The 16,047-nt window shown below is 52.5% G+C and overlaps 1 protein-coding gene across 1 annotated transcript in view; it reads left to right on the top strand.

Annotated features, from left to right (window-relative positions):
• Window positions 1-10,544, top strand: part of SF3A1 (splicing factor 3a, subunit 1, 120kDa) — a 16,584-nt gene extending 6,040 nt beyond the window's left edge. The window contains exons 5-17 of the mRNA XM_005869820.2: window positions 654-911; window positions 1,845-1,919; window positions 3,168-3,318; window positions 3,646-3,839; window positions 4,686-4,803; window positions 5,081-5,266; window positions 5,914-6,035; window positions 6,136-6,381; window positions 6,915-7,122; window positions 7,617-7,771; window positions 9,002-9,103; window positions 9,198-9,269; window positions 10,046-10,544. Coding sequence (XP_005869882.1) covers window positions 654-911; window positions 1,845-1,919; window positions 3,168-3,318; window positions 3,646-3,839; window positions 4,686-4,803; window positions 5,081-5,266; window positions 5,914-6,035; window positions 6,136-6,381; window positions 6,915-7,122; window positions 7,617-7,771; window positions 9,002-9,103; window positions 9,198-9,269; window positions 10,046-10,147 — 1,989 coding nt within the window. The 3' untranslated portion in view covers window positions 10,148-10,544. The remainder of the gene's footprint in view (window positions 1-653; window positions 912-1,844; window positions 1,920-3,167; window positions 3,319-3,645; window positions 3,840-4,685; window positions 4,804-5,080; window positions 5,267-5,913; window positions 6,036-6,135; window positions 6,382-6,914; window positions 7,123-7,616; window positions 7,772-9,001; window positions 9,104-9,197; window positions 9,270-10,045) is intronic.
• The last annotated feature ends 5,503 nt before the right edge of the window (window positions 10,545-16,047 follow it).

The raw sequence follows: 16,047 nt of genomic DNA, 5'->3' as shown, positions 1-16,047 counted from the left end.
CCTGATCCCCCTCAGCACTAGGCCCAGAACTAGGGGTGATTAGGGTTGTCAATGGGGACAGGAAGGGCTGGCACATTTTGCTTCCTTTGTAGGCCTAGACTGGTTCCTTTTCTTTCTTTGCTCTGGCAAAGGTGGTGCCTCGTTTTACAGGGAAAGGGAGGGAAAGGCTGACGTAGGCTCTGAGGCCTTGTGTTGCAATTTACTACCCTTCGGGCCTCAGGCTACTTATCTCAGTTCCTTCCTCTATAAAGAGGATTCACGGTACCCGTTCTCTCCACCTCATGATTCCTGTGGAGACTAGATAAGGTAACAAATGTGGAAATCCTTCCTTCATTGGGGTCCTCTGCACACACAGAGAGCCTCCTGCATCCTCTCTCGCCCTCGGTTGGGATTTATGAGCCCTGCTCCTATCCGGTCTCCTGCTCCCCAGTTTTAGTCTTTGATTTCAGGGCAGCAGCAGAGATAAAGCGGGGCATGGGTCTCACTGGAAGCCTTTCGGGTTGTTGAGGCCACCGTTGGCCAAGAAATTGCTGCTCTTGTGAGTGAGGACTCTCACCAGGTGCCAGTGGTGTCCGCACCATGAACAGGCATAGAGCCCCCTCTGGAGCCAGGCCACTCCTGTGCGTCTTGCTCACACGTCTTCTGCATCTTAGGTCCAAGCCCAGGTGATCCAGGAGACCATCGTGCCCAAAGAGCCCCCTCCTGAGTTCGAGTTCATCGCAGACCCCCCCTCCATCTCAGCCTTCGACCTGGATGTGGTGAAGCTGACGGCTCAGTTTGTGGCCAGGAATGGGCGCCAGTTTCTGACCCAGCTGATGCAGAAAGAGCAGCGCAACTACCAATTTGACTTCCTCCGCCCACAGCACAGCCTCTTCAACTACTTCACGAAGCTGGTGGAACAGTATACCAAGGTGCCTGGTCAGGGTGCAGGCCGGGCTGCTGGGCCAGAAAGCATGCTGTCCACTCACTGTCTACAAGGACAGTGTTCCTCTGTGGGGCCCCTGGGTGGACGTTAACACTTTATTTCCGTGTGAAATCTTGATTTATATTCGGGTTTCCCTCTTAAATGCAACATTGACTTCTGTTTCTAAAGAAAATTGAAATGCATGATTGATAACTGCATTAGGTGAGTGCCTGCTATGTGACAAGGCCACGTGGTGATAGCTGCTTTTTTAAAAAATATATATATTTTTATTGATTTCAGAGAAGGGAGAGGGAGAGAGAGATAGAAACATCAATGATGAGAGAGAATCACTGATTGGCTGTCCCTTACTGGGGATGGAGCCTGCAACCCAGGCATGTGTCCTGACTGGGAATCGGACTGTGACCTCCTGGTTCATAGGTCAACGCTCAACCACTGAGCCATGCAGGCCCGGCATGCTAGCTGCTTTTTAGTACATTTACATTTTTAGGCGCCTCGCATAGGCCCTGAGAAAGAAGCAAGCCCGTAATAATTGTCTCCTATTAACCTAATTTAACTCTCACAAGAACCCATGAGCTAAAAGTGTTTTCTCCCCTTTTATAAAAGCAGGAATAGGCTCAAAGAGCTGAAGTCACTAACTCATGCTAATAAGTAGCTACATACTGACCGTGTGCTGGGTGACCTGCCATGGTTTTGCATACTTGCCTGCTGATTCTTACAGCAGCCTTTCAAGTTGATGATGCCAACTTAAGTGGTGTCACCATTTTGTAGAAGGAAATGAAGCTGCAGAAGTTAAATAACTTCTGGGATTGGGACCCAGACTCCCATGCTCTCCCTCCGCACCTCTCCACAGCCAGGGAAGGCCCCCTCTGTCCCGGGTTGTGCTGCGCTGACCGTGGCTTTAATAACTTCTGTGTTTCAGATCTTGATTCCGCCCAAAGGCTTATTTACAAAGCTCAAGAAAGAGGCCGAGAACCCCCGAGAAGTTTTAGACCAGGTAAACTCATTTTTTATGACCAGTTACTGATGTGGGAGTTACATTGTTGGGTTGTGTTTCACGTTTGTGAATAATCTCCGAGGCAGTGCTTGTTATGTGTGGGCGCAGGAGTGGTGGAGAGAGAGGCCTTCCGCTACAAAGGCCAAGGAACCTGGATTCTATGCCCCAACTCTCTGCTCTGCTCTCAGCGTCACTAGGCCTCCCTCTTTCCTACCCTCAGAGAAGCCAACTCCTGAGCAGGTGCCTGTTGTAGCCCAGGTTTTCAGAGTTGAGGACGGAAGGCATATCTTTAAGACACTGCCTTTTGTGGCCCAGGTCTTTTTAAAAAAAAATTTAATATATTTTTATTGATTTCAGAGAGGAAGGGAGAGGGAGAGATAGAAACATCAATGATGAGAGAGAACCATTGATCGGCTGCCTCCTGTAAGCCCCACATGCAACCCACACATGTACCCTTGACTGGAATCAAACCCAGGACCCTTCAGTCCGCAGGTCAACACTCTGTCCACTGAGCCAAACCAGCTAGGGCCCAGGTCTTTTTATATCTAGACCAGTAGTTTAATAATTTTGTAGACGAATATGTTGTTCTGTGGGTAGCAATGGTCATTTCTAGAATCATTTGATATGATTATGTACTGTAGTGCTCTGTGCCTACACATTTTGAGACACCTTCATGTAAGTATCTTCAGCTTCATGTCATCAAGCAGCTGGACAGGTTCAAGTCCTTCCTTCCGGGAGTCATCAGAATGATGTGGATCGAGGAGACTTCTGACATTTGCCATCTCCTGCTGCTGCTGCTCATGAGAGGAGATAGTAAACATTTGTTTAATTGTTAGAGAAGTGTTGTACATATTTCAACAAATAGGCTGTTTTGGATGGTCTCATGAAGTCTTGTTTCTCAGGCTCTCAGATTGCCGCTTCTCTTGTGGGCACTTGGTTGTCACGCTGACTTCCTCTGAACACAGCTCCTCGCTCACTCGAGCAAAAAACTCCGAGGTTAGGACACATGGCTGGCCTTGGGGCCTCGGCAGAAGGTTTCTGTGGCTTTAGAGTTGTCATCCTGTCCGAACTCTGGGCCTGGCTGAAACTAGACACAGATGCCATAGTTTGCTCCACAACGTCCCCCTTTGTAGCAGGGCAGCCTCCTCCCTGTTCTGCAGGAAGTGCTGGCTTGTTACAGGCCCTGGGTGACACCTCCATCAGGAGCAGACCCCGTCCGCTCAGCTCCTTGCTGTGTCCTGGCTCCAGGTGTGTTACCGCGTGGAGTGGGCCAAGTTCCAGGAGCGTGAGAGGAAGAAGGAGGAGGAGGAGAAGGAGAAGGAGCGGGTGGCCTACGCGCAGATCGACTGGCATGATTTTGTGGTGGTGGAAACGGTGGACTTCCAGCCCAATGAGCAAGGTAGGTCTGCGAGGAGGTAGGCCTGCGGCCCGATGGGAAGCCAGGAGTTGAGAGCCACCCCGGGAGAGCTCGTGCGGGTGTCCCAGAGGACAGCAGACTTCCTCGGAGGCTGTGTCAGCGTCCCTTTCCTCTCTGCTCCCGGAGGACTTCAGTTCTCCCACACTGTCCCAGCTCAACCTAGTCCAACGAATACTCACGGTGTCAGACTCCGGGTGGGCTCTGGAGATGGGAGAGAAATCAGCCCCAGCCCTCGGAGAGCTCAAGCGTGCAGAGAGGATAGATGGGCCTTTATAGGCCTCCCTTTGACTCCGTCTCCCCCTCCCCCAGGGAACTTCCCTCCCCCGACGACCCCGGAGGAGCTGGGGGCGCGGATCCTCATTCAGGAGCGCTATGAGAAGTTTGGGGAGAGTGAGGAGGTGGAGATGGAGGTTGAGTCTGATGAAGAGGACGAGAAGCAGGAGAAGACAGAGGAACCTCCTTCCCAGCTGGACCAGGACACTCAAGTGCAAGACATGGACGAGGTGTGTCCCTGGGCCTGGACAGGCCTGCAGGATGACCTTTTCCCTGGAGCCCAAAGAGAGGGGGGTGCTCTCCACCACAGTCCGAGATCCAGCCCCTTGTGAACCTCAAAGGGAGGCGTGGGTCCTGAATAAGGCAGCTGCCGAACCCAGCAGCACAGAGCCCCTTTCCAGCTCGGGCAACAAAGGTTCATTCACAAGCAAGGATCTGAACGCTGTGCCAGCCTGTTCTGCCACCTTCCCCCTCTGCCCAGGGCCCGTTCCTCACCACCCAGGCCAGCTCTCAGCCAGGGAACCCTCTACACCTCAGCTTCGGCCCAAATGATCAGCAGATCCCGAGCTTTTCTAAGTGCGGCCTGTGCTTGCTTTCGGCCACCTCCACCCTCTTGGAGCCAGGCCTTCCGGGCAGGCATCGAGGCTCCAGGCCAAGCCGTTCTCCTTCCCTCAGAAGGAATCTGCGTGCAGCCTGAGAAGAAAGGCCCCTGTGTCTGTGGGAATGGACGTTTTCTCTCCCTCCCAGCATTGCTCTGAGCAGCAACCCTTGAGCGCTGACTTGCTCCCCGCACCCCTCCCTGGCATGTTAAGTGCCCTTGGCCTCCTGGGACTGCCTGGTGCCAGCTGCTGGAAATGCCCGGGCAGAATGCTAGCACCACGGCCCCCAGCACTCCCATTCATGCTGTGAGGAAGCAGCTTGGCTGGCTGCCGGCTGGCCTCGCTGCCCGGGAGGCTTAGCACACGGACACTGGCTGCAGGCCTAGGCACCTTGCCGCCCTGGGAGCCTCGGGGTTCGGCTGTAGAGAGGCGGCTTCTCGGCCCCTCTTGAAATCCCGCCACGGCTTTGCTTTTCAGGGTTCAGATGATGAAGAAGAAGGGCAGAAAGTGCCCCCACCCCCAGAGACCCCCATGCCGCCGCCTCTGCCCCCGACTCCAGACCAGGTCATTGTCAGGAAGGACTACGACCCCAAAGGTACAACCTGCTTTCCTGCCCCCATATGTGCCTCAGACCTGCCCGTTTCTAGAATGGCTCGAGGTGGCTTGTTAAAGGCATCGGTAGCCCCTCCCTCCCAGGCCTCACCGTGGGTCACAGGGAGTAGCCATCTCTGGCACCCTGACAGTTCACCCAGCGCCAGGTACCGTGTGGCACTGACTGGTGTGTCACGGATGAGTGATGCACGAGTGAAACCACACCCTCTTCACCCCGGCCACCGCCCAGGGTTCTCACTCAGGCATCTCTTCCCTTCTAGCTTCCAAGCCCCTGCCTCCAGCCCCTGCCCCAGATGAGTACCTCGTGTCCCCCATCACGGGGGAGAAGATCCCTGCCAGCAAAATGCAGGAACACATGCGCATCGGGCTGCTCGACCCCCGCTGGCTGGAGCAGCGAGATCGCTCCATCCGCGAGAAGCAGAGCGACGATGAGGTGTACGCTCCAGGTGAGGTGGGGGTGCCCCCACCCAGTCCACACCCCTTCTCTGACTCAGCCCTGACTCGCTTTGACCCATGGGAATCTCTAAACTACAGTTAACTTGCCTTAAGCAAACATAGAAAGCAGCAGTTGAGTTGAGCTCCACAAAAGCTTTCAAGGTTATGTACAGCCTGTGGTACTACAAAACGACCCCCATTTTGCAGAATGACTATCGATAGGACGCCTCCAAAGACAGGCACCTGACAGGGATGGCATGTGCCCATTGACTCCCCAGAGCCAGATCTGACTAGCTGGGAGGGGTGCTCATTCTGCGGCTTAGAATGAGACTCGACACGGCACTCCTGTGACTGCTGTGTGAGAAGCAGCAACAGGGAGGAGACCAAGCTTTCAGTCTTGACTCTGCTACTTGTGACTCACGTGACCCTGTCCTCTCAGTTGCCTTTCGTTTGTCAAGTAGTTGGACAAGCTCTGGTTTATAGGCTTCTTTAGAGCTGATGGGGCAGCCTTCCCCCGGCTCAGAGGACAGGCATGCGGGGTTGGGACTCGGAGTCAGCCTTGTCCCATGGGCCCAGCCTCCACCCTGCACCAGGAGAGCTGCTGCCTTGTCAGAAGGGCACGTGGTTTAGAGTCGCTTTCTGTCCCGTCTCTCTCCAGGTCTGGATATTGAGAGCAGCTTGAAACAGCTGGCCGAACGACGTACCGACATCTTCGGTGTAGAGGAGACAGCCATTGGTAAGAAGATCGGTGAGGAGGAGATCCAGAAGCCGGAGGAAAAGGTGCGGTTTGGGTTATCCTAGAGCCTCCCTGCCCTCAGGCTCCCCCATGGGGCTCTGTTCTCGGTGTCCTGACAAGCTGTGGCGTCGCTTTCCCTTGCAGGTGACCTGGGATGGCCACTCAGGCAGCATGGCTCGGACCCAGCAGGCTGCGCAGGCCAATATCACCCTCCAGGAGCAGATCGAGGCCATCCACAAGGCGAAGGGCCTGGTGCCCGAAGATGATACCAAAGAGAAGATCGGGCCCAGCAAGCCCAATGAAATCCCCCAGCAGCCACCACCTCCATCCTCAGCCACCAATATACCCAGCTCAGCCCCGCCCATCACCTCCGTGCCCCGGCCACCGGCAGTAAGTCAGCAGCCACCTTGTCACTGATCTTGTAGAGCGTGGTTCTTGGGGTTGGATGCTATTGGCTGAGAAGGGCAACTGCCTGATTGCAGGGCTGAGTGCTGAGTGGGTCAGATACAGAGAACCCTTTAATTGGGAGTCAGAACCTCTAGCCTGACCTCCTCTCTGTGTGGGAGGATTGAGCAGGGAGGGAGGCAAGTGGCAGATGCAAAGCAGGCTGGGGAGGCTGGGGGCAGAGAGGGGCTGCAGGGCTTAAGGGGCCTTTGAGGAGCGCTGGCTCCTCTCCAGGAGGTCAGTCAAGGTCAGCCTCTTTGGCTCTCAGTGTCTGCCATGAGCGGCTGGAAAGAGTCCAAGTGGAAAGAGTGCTGCCCCTGGGCCCCTCTCGGCGAAGTTCCGTCAGAGCCTCGGGGGAGGCTGCAGTCTCTCAGCCCCAGGGGCTGAGTCGGAGCCGCCTCCTCAGAGGCTGCAGGTGACCAGTTGCCAGCTGTGAGTCCACCTGGGCTTCCTGTGACCTTGGGCCCCTCTCCCCACAGATGCCGCCTCCTGTCCGCACCACAGTTGTGTCCGCAGTGCCCGTCATGCCCCGGCCCCCGATGGCTTCCGTGGTCCGACTGCCCCCAGGCTCGGTGATTGCTCCCATGCCGCCTATTATCCACGCGCCCAGGATCAACGTGGTGCCCATGCCTCCCTCAGCCCCCCCGATCATGGCACCCCGCCCACCTCCTATGATTGTGCCAACAGGTCAGTGTCTCATGTTGCTTTCCAGGCCATTTGGTCAGGACTGCAGGCCAAGCACTGTGAGCAGACCAGTGGCTGGTGGTGGTGCTAGCTGGTCCAGCCCGGGGTGTAGCCCAGAAGAAAGCCATGGCTTCCCCGTGTGAGTTCCCTGAGCCAGGAGCTGGGAGCCACGACTCTTGGGGGAGATGGTCTGATGTGACAGCTGGGGTTTGTGCAGCCGAGGCAGGCGCAAAGGCCTGACAGTGATGACTGCTGGCAGGCATCCCCTCCATCCATCAGTCCTGCCCCTTTTCCAGTGCCCGGCTGCCCAATCTGGGCAGCATCCCCAGTCCCCGTGCCAGGAAACCGGCTGGCTGCCAGACTCGGCAAGGAGTGGCCCTTCACACCTCTCACTGGGAGAAACAGGAAACCTTTGCAATCTCCCCTCTAAGTTCTCACCAGCCCTGATTCCTGGGCTCTTCCCCCACTCACACAGCTGCTTATTCCTGTCCTTCCAGCCTTTGTGCCCGCTCCACCTGTGGCCCCTGTCCCAGCTCCAGCCCCAATGCCCCCTGTCCACCCTCCGCCTCCCATGGAGGATGAACCTGCCTCCAAGAAACTGAAGACAGAGGATAGCCTCATGCCCGAGGAGGAGTTCCTTCGCAGGAACAAGGTATGTGATCCCGGAGCGCTGCCTGTGGCCGCGAGCGTCTAGCTGGGAGTCCAGTCCCGCCCCATCACACACTGCCTGGCCCACCCCATTCTGCTCCCGTGGTTTTGGCTTCCAGGGCCTGGGTCAGCCAGTATGGCCCCTGAGGGCTTCTGAGCACATACTTGACGTGGGTCAGCAGTTGGAGGAGCAGACAGCATTGGTTCCCCGGTGTGAACTATTGTTGTAGAGGCCAGAAGGAGACCAGGCTGCACAGGCAGCAGGACTTGAGTGTGGAAGGGACCCTCAACCCCAGAGCAGCGATTTTCAACCTTTTTCATCTCATGGCACACACAGACAATCAATTACTAACATTCCGCTGCACACCAAAAATGTGTATTTTTTGCCAACTGACCAAAAAAATAGGTATAATTTTGATTCATTCACAACAGACAGCTGTTGTTGTCATTTTCTTATTAGACAATCTAAGGGAAAAGATGTCAGATATTGCATGTTTTAAAAATTCTAGCAGCACACCAGTTGAAAATTGCTGCCCTATAGGAAAGCCTGGGTGCAGGTCTTACTTGGTGGCCTTCTCCTGTTTCAGCCCTTAGGAGGTCTGCCTGTTGTGGGCATCCTGTTGGGGTGCTAGCAATAAGGGGAGGTGGGGATCTTGGCACTTCAGTCCCTGGGAAAGTTGTTAGGCTCCATGAGGAGGCAGAACAGTCCCAGCCCCATTCCCCCAGTGCATTTGACAAATCTTTTTTTCTTTCATTTTTTCCCAATAGTGTTTCCCATCTCTTGAGGGCCCAAGTGCCAGGGTAAAGCGACCTACTGTATGCGCATTTGTCCATTTAGTGCTCACAACAGTACCGTGCAGTGGTTGTGATTAGCTGCCTAATAGACATGGCATTGAAGTTCAGAGAGACCTAGTTACTAGTTAGTGGGGAGGCTGAGTTGGAAACCCAGGTCTGCTGATTTCACAGTTCATATTCTTACCCCCCATGGTAATTCTTGGGGTTTGCAGAGCATTTTCATGTCACTTCTTCAGCTCCAGACTCACCAGGAGGCAGGGTAGAGATCATTTTCAAGAAGAGAAACCAAATCTTGTGCCATGTCCCCAGTGGCATCAGGGACCATGTCCAGGAGCCCAGATGGAGAGGTGACTCCGTCTAGACTGACCCAGGAATAGGAGAGCATCGTTCCTGATCGGCTCAGGGGACCCAGGCATAATGGCCACCTTCTGTTTTGCAGGGTCCAGTGTCCATCAAGGTCCAAGTGCCCAACATGCAGGATAAGACGGAATGGAAACTGAATGGACAGGTGCTGGTCTTCACCCTCCCACTCACTGACCAGGTATGAGTTGCTGCCGGGGAACCCAGGGGTCAAGGGGCAGCTTCCTTCAGCTGACCTTAGCAAAGGGGTAAATGTCCTCTCCTTGGTCCCCCAGGTCTCTGTTATCAAGGTGAAAATTCACGAAGCCACGGGCATGCCTGCAGGGAAACAGAAGCTGCAGTATGAGGTGAGTCAGGTGTCTGGTCCTAGCCCTTGGGTCACAATGCTTCTGTCGTCCCAGAAGCTAAGTCCCCTGTGGAACCAAAGGACGGGGGAGATGCCTGGATGTGGCCATCTGAGTCCATCCAGGAAGTAATGATGCTGCTGGGGGAGAGCGCTGGGGCAGGTTAGCCTGACAAGTGAGGCTGTGGTGGGTCACAATACAATCTTGTGTGGGATCTAAAAGCCCTCTGCCTCAATGACAAGGGTGGACACCTGGGGACAGGTCCTCAGGGTGTCTAGAGTTGTCATCCTGTCCAGGGGTGGAGCCACCCAGTCAGTGTGGTTCCAAGTAGCCTGGCTTTGTGCGTGGACAGAGGTGACAGTCCAGCTAGGCCTGTGCCCACCAGGTCTCACAGGGCTGCTGTGTTGTCCCACTTTGGACTTTGACAAATCTCCACTCTGGGCCTCAGTTTCCTGCTCTGCATTATGTGGCTGTTGGACTAGTTGATCTCTAAAGGTCTTGTGGTTTAAAATTCTGTGGGGTTGGTCAGGGCCAACTTCTTGGAGAGTTGACAAAAGGAAAGAACATGGCTTGGTAGGAAGGAAGGAAGGAAGGAAAAGCAAAGCATTCTGGGAGGAACCAGAGACCTGCCCTGTGCCTGCATCCCCCCTTGCCCCCGGCCTTCCTTCAGGCTCCTCCTGTGTTCACTCAGTTCAGAACGTGAGCAGACATTGGGAGTGAAGCTGCGCCGTGTGCTCAAGGCCAGATTGCCCGTGCTAAGCACACCGTCTGTTTTCCAGGGCATCTTCATCAAGGATTCCAACTCACTGGCTTACTACAACATGGCCAACGGCGCTGTCATCCACCTGGCCCTCAAGGAGAGAGGCGGGAGAAAGAAGTAGAGGAGGAAACCTGTCAGGCCCGTCATTGCTGTTCCGCCCCTCCGGTCCCTCACCCCCTGCCCAGGTCCCGGAGACCCCGCCTTGTACGTGTTTCCCTCAGTTTGGAAATTTAAATTGTCCTGCGTTTCCTCCCCTCCCCCTTCCCACACTGGTGAGAGGGCTGCCTACCCCGCTCTCCTCCCCAGTGTCTCTGGAATTCCTTTGTGTTCGAGTCTTGATTTGAAGGGATTCGTTTCTTCTGGCAGCCCATTAGGAAATGTGAACCCAGGAATGTTCTGGGGATAGTGTCATCGTGCCGATTGGCGCTTGGCTGATAGAATATGCTTGTTTTCGTCATTAATCATTTTGTGTTTTGCCACAGGCTGTCTAATAAACCTCTTGGACCCTTCTTGTGAAATCAGTGTCATAAGACTTGTCTCTTGGCCACCTGCACCCTGTCCAGACTCAAGGAGGGAGAGGGGGACACGAGGGGGGAGCATGGCACGGTGCCTTATGGCTCTTCTGCTCTGAGGAATGCTGGGCTTTTAACTAACTTATTGACACCATCAAGTCTTTCATGAATCATGGGAAGATAGATTTTTATTATCCTTTTAAAGCATTCGGACTCTCTAAAGGCGTAGCCCTGTGTATTCAAGAGACTAATGCAGGTGTCTTCACAGAAGCACAGGACGGGTGAGATGCAGTTTCTGGGTCGGGGGACAGCGTGAGACACATGCAGATGAGACTCGAGGGTAGCGGTTCCCTGCAGGCCTGGAATCACCTATCACCTCATTGGCTCCTGACCTTGGGCCGGTGGCTTATGCTGAGTGAGCACAGGGACATGAGGTTTTTTAAAAAAATGTGTTTAATTGTGCTGAGGCCATGAACTATTCCAAGGACTATAAAGTTTAACCAGTTCACCCCCTATTGTCCTAAACACTTTATCAATGTTAACTCATGTAATACTGAGGTGAGTATTCCTGTTTGTTTTTTTAAACAGCACTTACCTATTAGCTCACAGTCTGTAAGTCACAAGTCCAAGTGTGACTGGGTCTCTGCTTTGGGTCTCACAAGGCTGAGATCAAGATATTGGCTGGGCTGCATTCCTCTGGAGGCTCGGTGGAAGAATCTGCTCCAAGCTCCTTAGCTCCTTCTTCCTGGAGGAGTCCAGTTCCTGTGGTTGTGGGATGAAGTCCGTCTCCTTGCTGTCTGTCAGCTGGGGGGGACTCTCAGCTCGGAGGCCACCTGCATTTCTCGGGACTTGGCCCTCTCCATCTTCAGAGTCAGCAATGGCACGTTGAATCCTTCTCATGTTTCGAATCTCTGACTACTGAGTATTCCTGCTTTTACCTTTGAGTAAACTGAGGCACAGGGAGGGTAAGTCGTATATCCACAGTCACACAGTAAAGAGATGAAAAGAAAATGTGTGCAAAATACTTGTCACAGTCCTTGCCCCCGAGTAAGGGCCAGATGCAGGCTGTTATTTTTGGAATTGCGTGATCACAGGGAGGTAGGCGCTGCTGTAGGTGATCGGAGGGAGGAAGGTGATCCTATTGATAACTGTTTCCTGGCTTTAAATATAAAGCTGATTTCATTCTGAACATCGCATGTGTGTTTTCCCCTAGAGTTCCCAAAGCCTTTTCTTTGCAGTCCCTCTATTTGATCCTCCTGGCTGCCCCATGAGGTCATCTCTAGGCCTCAGAGATGTTATTCTCTGTGGGATATTATTCCTCACCCTTTTTGACTTTTGCCTCCTGCCTGGTTGCTGGAAGTTTTCTCCAGGAGCCAAGGCTAAAATTTGGCTTTCTGAAGTGGGCTCTGTAGTTTGAGCCCGCTGCTAGTTCTTCTCCACAGCCAACACCAAAAATCCCCCTGAACACCATCTGACTCACTCTAAGAGGGAAGGATCTGGAGACCTGGGGAGTCCCACACTCCAAGCTCTCCTTTCTTCCTGCGATTGGCTCTCGCGATGGACACGCCTCCACAGATTGGCAGGTCCCGCGGGCCCTCCGGGACTGAGGCTGTGACAAGGCTGGAATGCTGCTGGGAGGAATGTGAGTGAATGGGACCTTTGAGTGGCCCTCTGGGGCCCACACCCAGCTTCCCAGAGCTCCTGAATGGGCATCTGTCCTGGCTCAGCCGCAGAAGGCCCATTGACCACAAGGCTGCCTTGTGACCCTCAGAGGCCACAGGCCCAGCGTGTGGCCCAGCACTGCATTTCTTGTCTAGGGCCTCTAGCATGGAGGCAGCTCCTTGCTTGCACAGCTTTTCTCATCTCCATCTTCTGAGCATTCTCTGCCCCACTGTTTGGATGCGGTAGACCCGCGGTCAAGCAGCCAGTGAGGGCTCTGGAAGGCCAAAGCAGCTCTTCCATTCCTGGTGACCACACTGCCCTTACGGCTTCACCAGGCGGGACTGTGAGTTGGGGACAGATGTTCCTGGTGTGGCACTGCTAGGAAAACTAGGCACAACTTGATGCTTTCAGAGTCACCATGATTTTAGAGTTGCTTCAGGAGTAGTAGCCGTTCAGGAATTTCACTTTCAGTTGCAGTAGCTGCTCAAAATGAGCACTTCTATAGCCCAGAGGAGGCCACTAATGATTAGACCCATTTCACTTTTTAAAATGACAGCATTGCATTAGAGAATATATATAAAGGTTATATTAGGTTATGTTAGGATATATACTTGAATGGAAATCTGTGGTGTAGTATAATTATAACAATCCTTATGTAATATTTCATTTATCCCTATAATTCAAAAAACAAAAGAAGTACAATATAGCTTATGTTTAAGAGTATACACACTGGTATGTAAGATTTTTTGTTGTTAATCCTTACCTGAGGATATTTTCCATTGATTTTTAGAGAGAGTGGAAGGGAGGGGGAGAGACATATCAATTGGTTGCCTCCCACACGCACCCTGACCAGGGCCAGGGATTGAGCCTTCAACTCACATATGTGCCCTTGATTGGAATCGAACTGGGACTCTTCAGTCCGAGGGCCAACGCTCTATCCACTGTTTAGAAAAGAAAAAGAATCCTACCGCCCTGGCCGGAGTTGCTCAGTGGTTAGAGTGTTGGCCCTTGCACCAAATGGTCAGGTTGTAGGTTCGATTCCTGGTCAAGGGTTGTAGGTTTGAACCCTGGCCCCAGTTGGGGCATGTGCAGGAGGCAACCAATCAGTGTGTCTCTCTCACATCAATGTTTCTCTCTTCCCCTTCCCTCCCTCTCTTCCACTGTAAAATCAATGGGGAAAAATATCTCCGGGTGAGGATTAACCAAAAAAAAAAAAAAAAATAGATGTTTCTCAAGTAAAGGCTGTCTAAGTTTCTTACATAAGACCACCCAGGATTCACCATTGAGCAGAAGCTATCAGAAGAGTCATTCATTGTGTGGATGCGTGAAAAAGAGAGGTGAGCCCAGAGCTGCTGCCAGGAGGGGCTCTAACTTGAGGGTGAAGCAACCATAGGAAGAACGAAAAGGAGAAAAAAGAAAAAAGGCTGATAGCCCTGGTGGCAACCTCTGAATCAGACTGCTCCTGAAGCTTCCTCACCTTTGAATTTTCTAAAGACCCATTCAGATGCACCCATTATGGCACCCACTAAAATGCAGGACCAAAATTATGGAGTCAAAGGGCCGTAGATACTTTGCCAGCCTTGGGGCTTCATATCTGCTCCAGGTGTATGGCTCCTCTCCCTTTCTTGGGATAGGCCCACATCCTGATGTGAGGCCCACTCTGCCCCTCCTGGGAGCTGGGACTGAGAGCCCACCACTCTGTCTGGAGCCACTGGAGAGGAGGAACATCCTCCCAGACTGAGAATTTAAGACCAAAATAGCCTGTGCCCACTCCCATGTCTGCTATTGCCCTGTTTATGGAAAACCAGAAGCCTATGGAATGTGAAGACTGTACAGCAGTCTTCAAGAATGTCTGGGCCACACGGCAACAAAGAAATGACTGGTGAGATCACCGAAGTCTTAAGACCCGCCTCTTGGGGCTCGCTTCGGGCCCCTGAGCCAGCCAGCCTGTTCCAGGCCCTGCCGCTCAGGTCTGCCTCTTTCCGTCCCTTCCTGGCTCTGGCCTGTCTCCCTTACAGCTCTATAGACTGTCAGATGACAACATGGTACTGGACTTAAGTGAGGAGCTAACATTATGGCTCCAAGTGCTGACAATCCCTGGGGTCAGAAGTAGGCTGCTGGGAGCTAAGTCTGCATTGATACAATGGGCTCATGCCTCCCAATATAAGCAGTTGGTAAGAGCTAGGTTCAAATCCTGACTCTGCCACAGCTAGTTCTGGGACCCTAGGCCGATGACGTCACTTCCCTGCACCTGTTTTCTTGACTGTAAAAGGGGACTAATAATAGTATCTACCTTGTTGCTAAAAGATTATAAGAGACTAGAGGCTCAGTGCATGAAATTTGTGTACAGGTAGGGTCCCTAGCAGCTGCTGGCTGTGGCTGGGGCATTCCTCTGTTCCACGCCACCCCCTGGTGGTCAGCACATGTCATAGCGAGTGATCGAACTCCCAGTTGGTTGAACTCCTGAGGGGATACTTTGCATATTAGGCTTTTATATATATAGATATATTGATGGATGGTTGAACAATTTGGAAAACAGCTTGCCAGTTCCTCAAAAGGTTTAAACAGAGTTACCAGGGGGCCCAGAAATTCCCACTCCTGGATATTTAGCCAAGAGAAACAAAAATATTTTCCCACAAAAGTTTGTACCTCAATGTTCATAGCAGCATTATTCAAAATAGCCCCCAAAGTAGAAACAACCAGAATGACCATCACTGACAAATGGAAAAACAAAATGAGGTCTATCCATTCAATGGAATATTATTCAGCCATAAAAAAAGAATAAAGTAGTGGTATAGGCTACAACATGAATGGAAATAGAAAACACTATATGCTAAATGAAATAAGCCAGACACACAAAGGGCACATATAGTCCCATTTATATGAAATATCCAGGAAAAGGCAAATCTATGGAGACAGCAGATTCATGGTTGCCAGGGGCTGGGGAAGGCTGGGGAGTGACTGCTAGTGGATAGGAATTTCTTTTGGAGTGAGGAAAATGTTTTAAAATTAGATGATGGTGATGGTTGCACAACTCTATAGGCTTAAAACCACTGAATTATACACTTTAAATGGGTAATTTTTACAGAATGTTGGTTATATCTCAAAGTTATGTGTGTGTGTGTGTGTGTGTGTGTGTGTGTGAAGATTGTAAGAGAAAGTCGGCAGTGCATGGCTCAATAAACATCGGTTATTCCTTTTTTTAATTTTATTTATTTATTTATTTATTTATTTAAATTTAATTTTTTATTGTTGACACCGTTACAGATGTCCCTCTGGTTATTATCCTTGTTTGTTTGTTGGTTAATCCTCACCAGATATTTTTCCATTGATTTTTTTAGAGAGAATGGAAGGGAGGGGGAGAGACAGAGAAACATCCATGTGAGAGAGTCACATGATCTGGTTGCCTTCCCCCAAGCGCCCCTGCACCTGGGGCCGGGGATTGAGCCTGCAATCGAGGTCCCTGCCCTTGACCCGAAACGAACCCGGGACCCTTCAGTCCGTGGGCGACGCTCTATCCACTGAGCCAAACGGGCCGGGGCTGGTTGTTGTTCTTCAAAGGTCTCCCACGAGCTCACTTAACGCCCCAGAAGCAGTGAGCAGGGGGAAGGGGCTGCTAGTCCCCGAACGCATCCTGAATCTCCTCCGAGCCCCTCATAAATGAGCAGATGAAATCATCCTCACCCACGTCCTGGGGGTCTCGCGAGGAGCCGGGAGGAAGATGCGGAATCCTCAGCGGACGCCCGCCGCCCCGTCCGGCACGGCCTTACAGGTGACCGACCCGGCTCCGGCCAACCCGGAAAGGCCAGAGGAACGCTTTCAGGTGAGCTCCCGTGATTGGCAGCCC

The sequence above is a fragment of the Myotis brandtii genome, unplaced genomic scaffold, assembly GCF_000412655.1.
Source record: "Myotis brandtii unplaced genomic scaffold, ASM41265v1 scaffold303, whole genome shotgun sequence".
NCBI lineage: Eukaryota > Metazoa > Chordata > Mammalia > Chiroptera > Vespertilionidae > Myotis > Myotis brandtii.
Note: the sequence above shows the minus strand (reverse complement) of the source record. Positions and strands in the feature narration are given on the sequence as shown.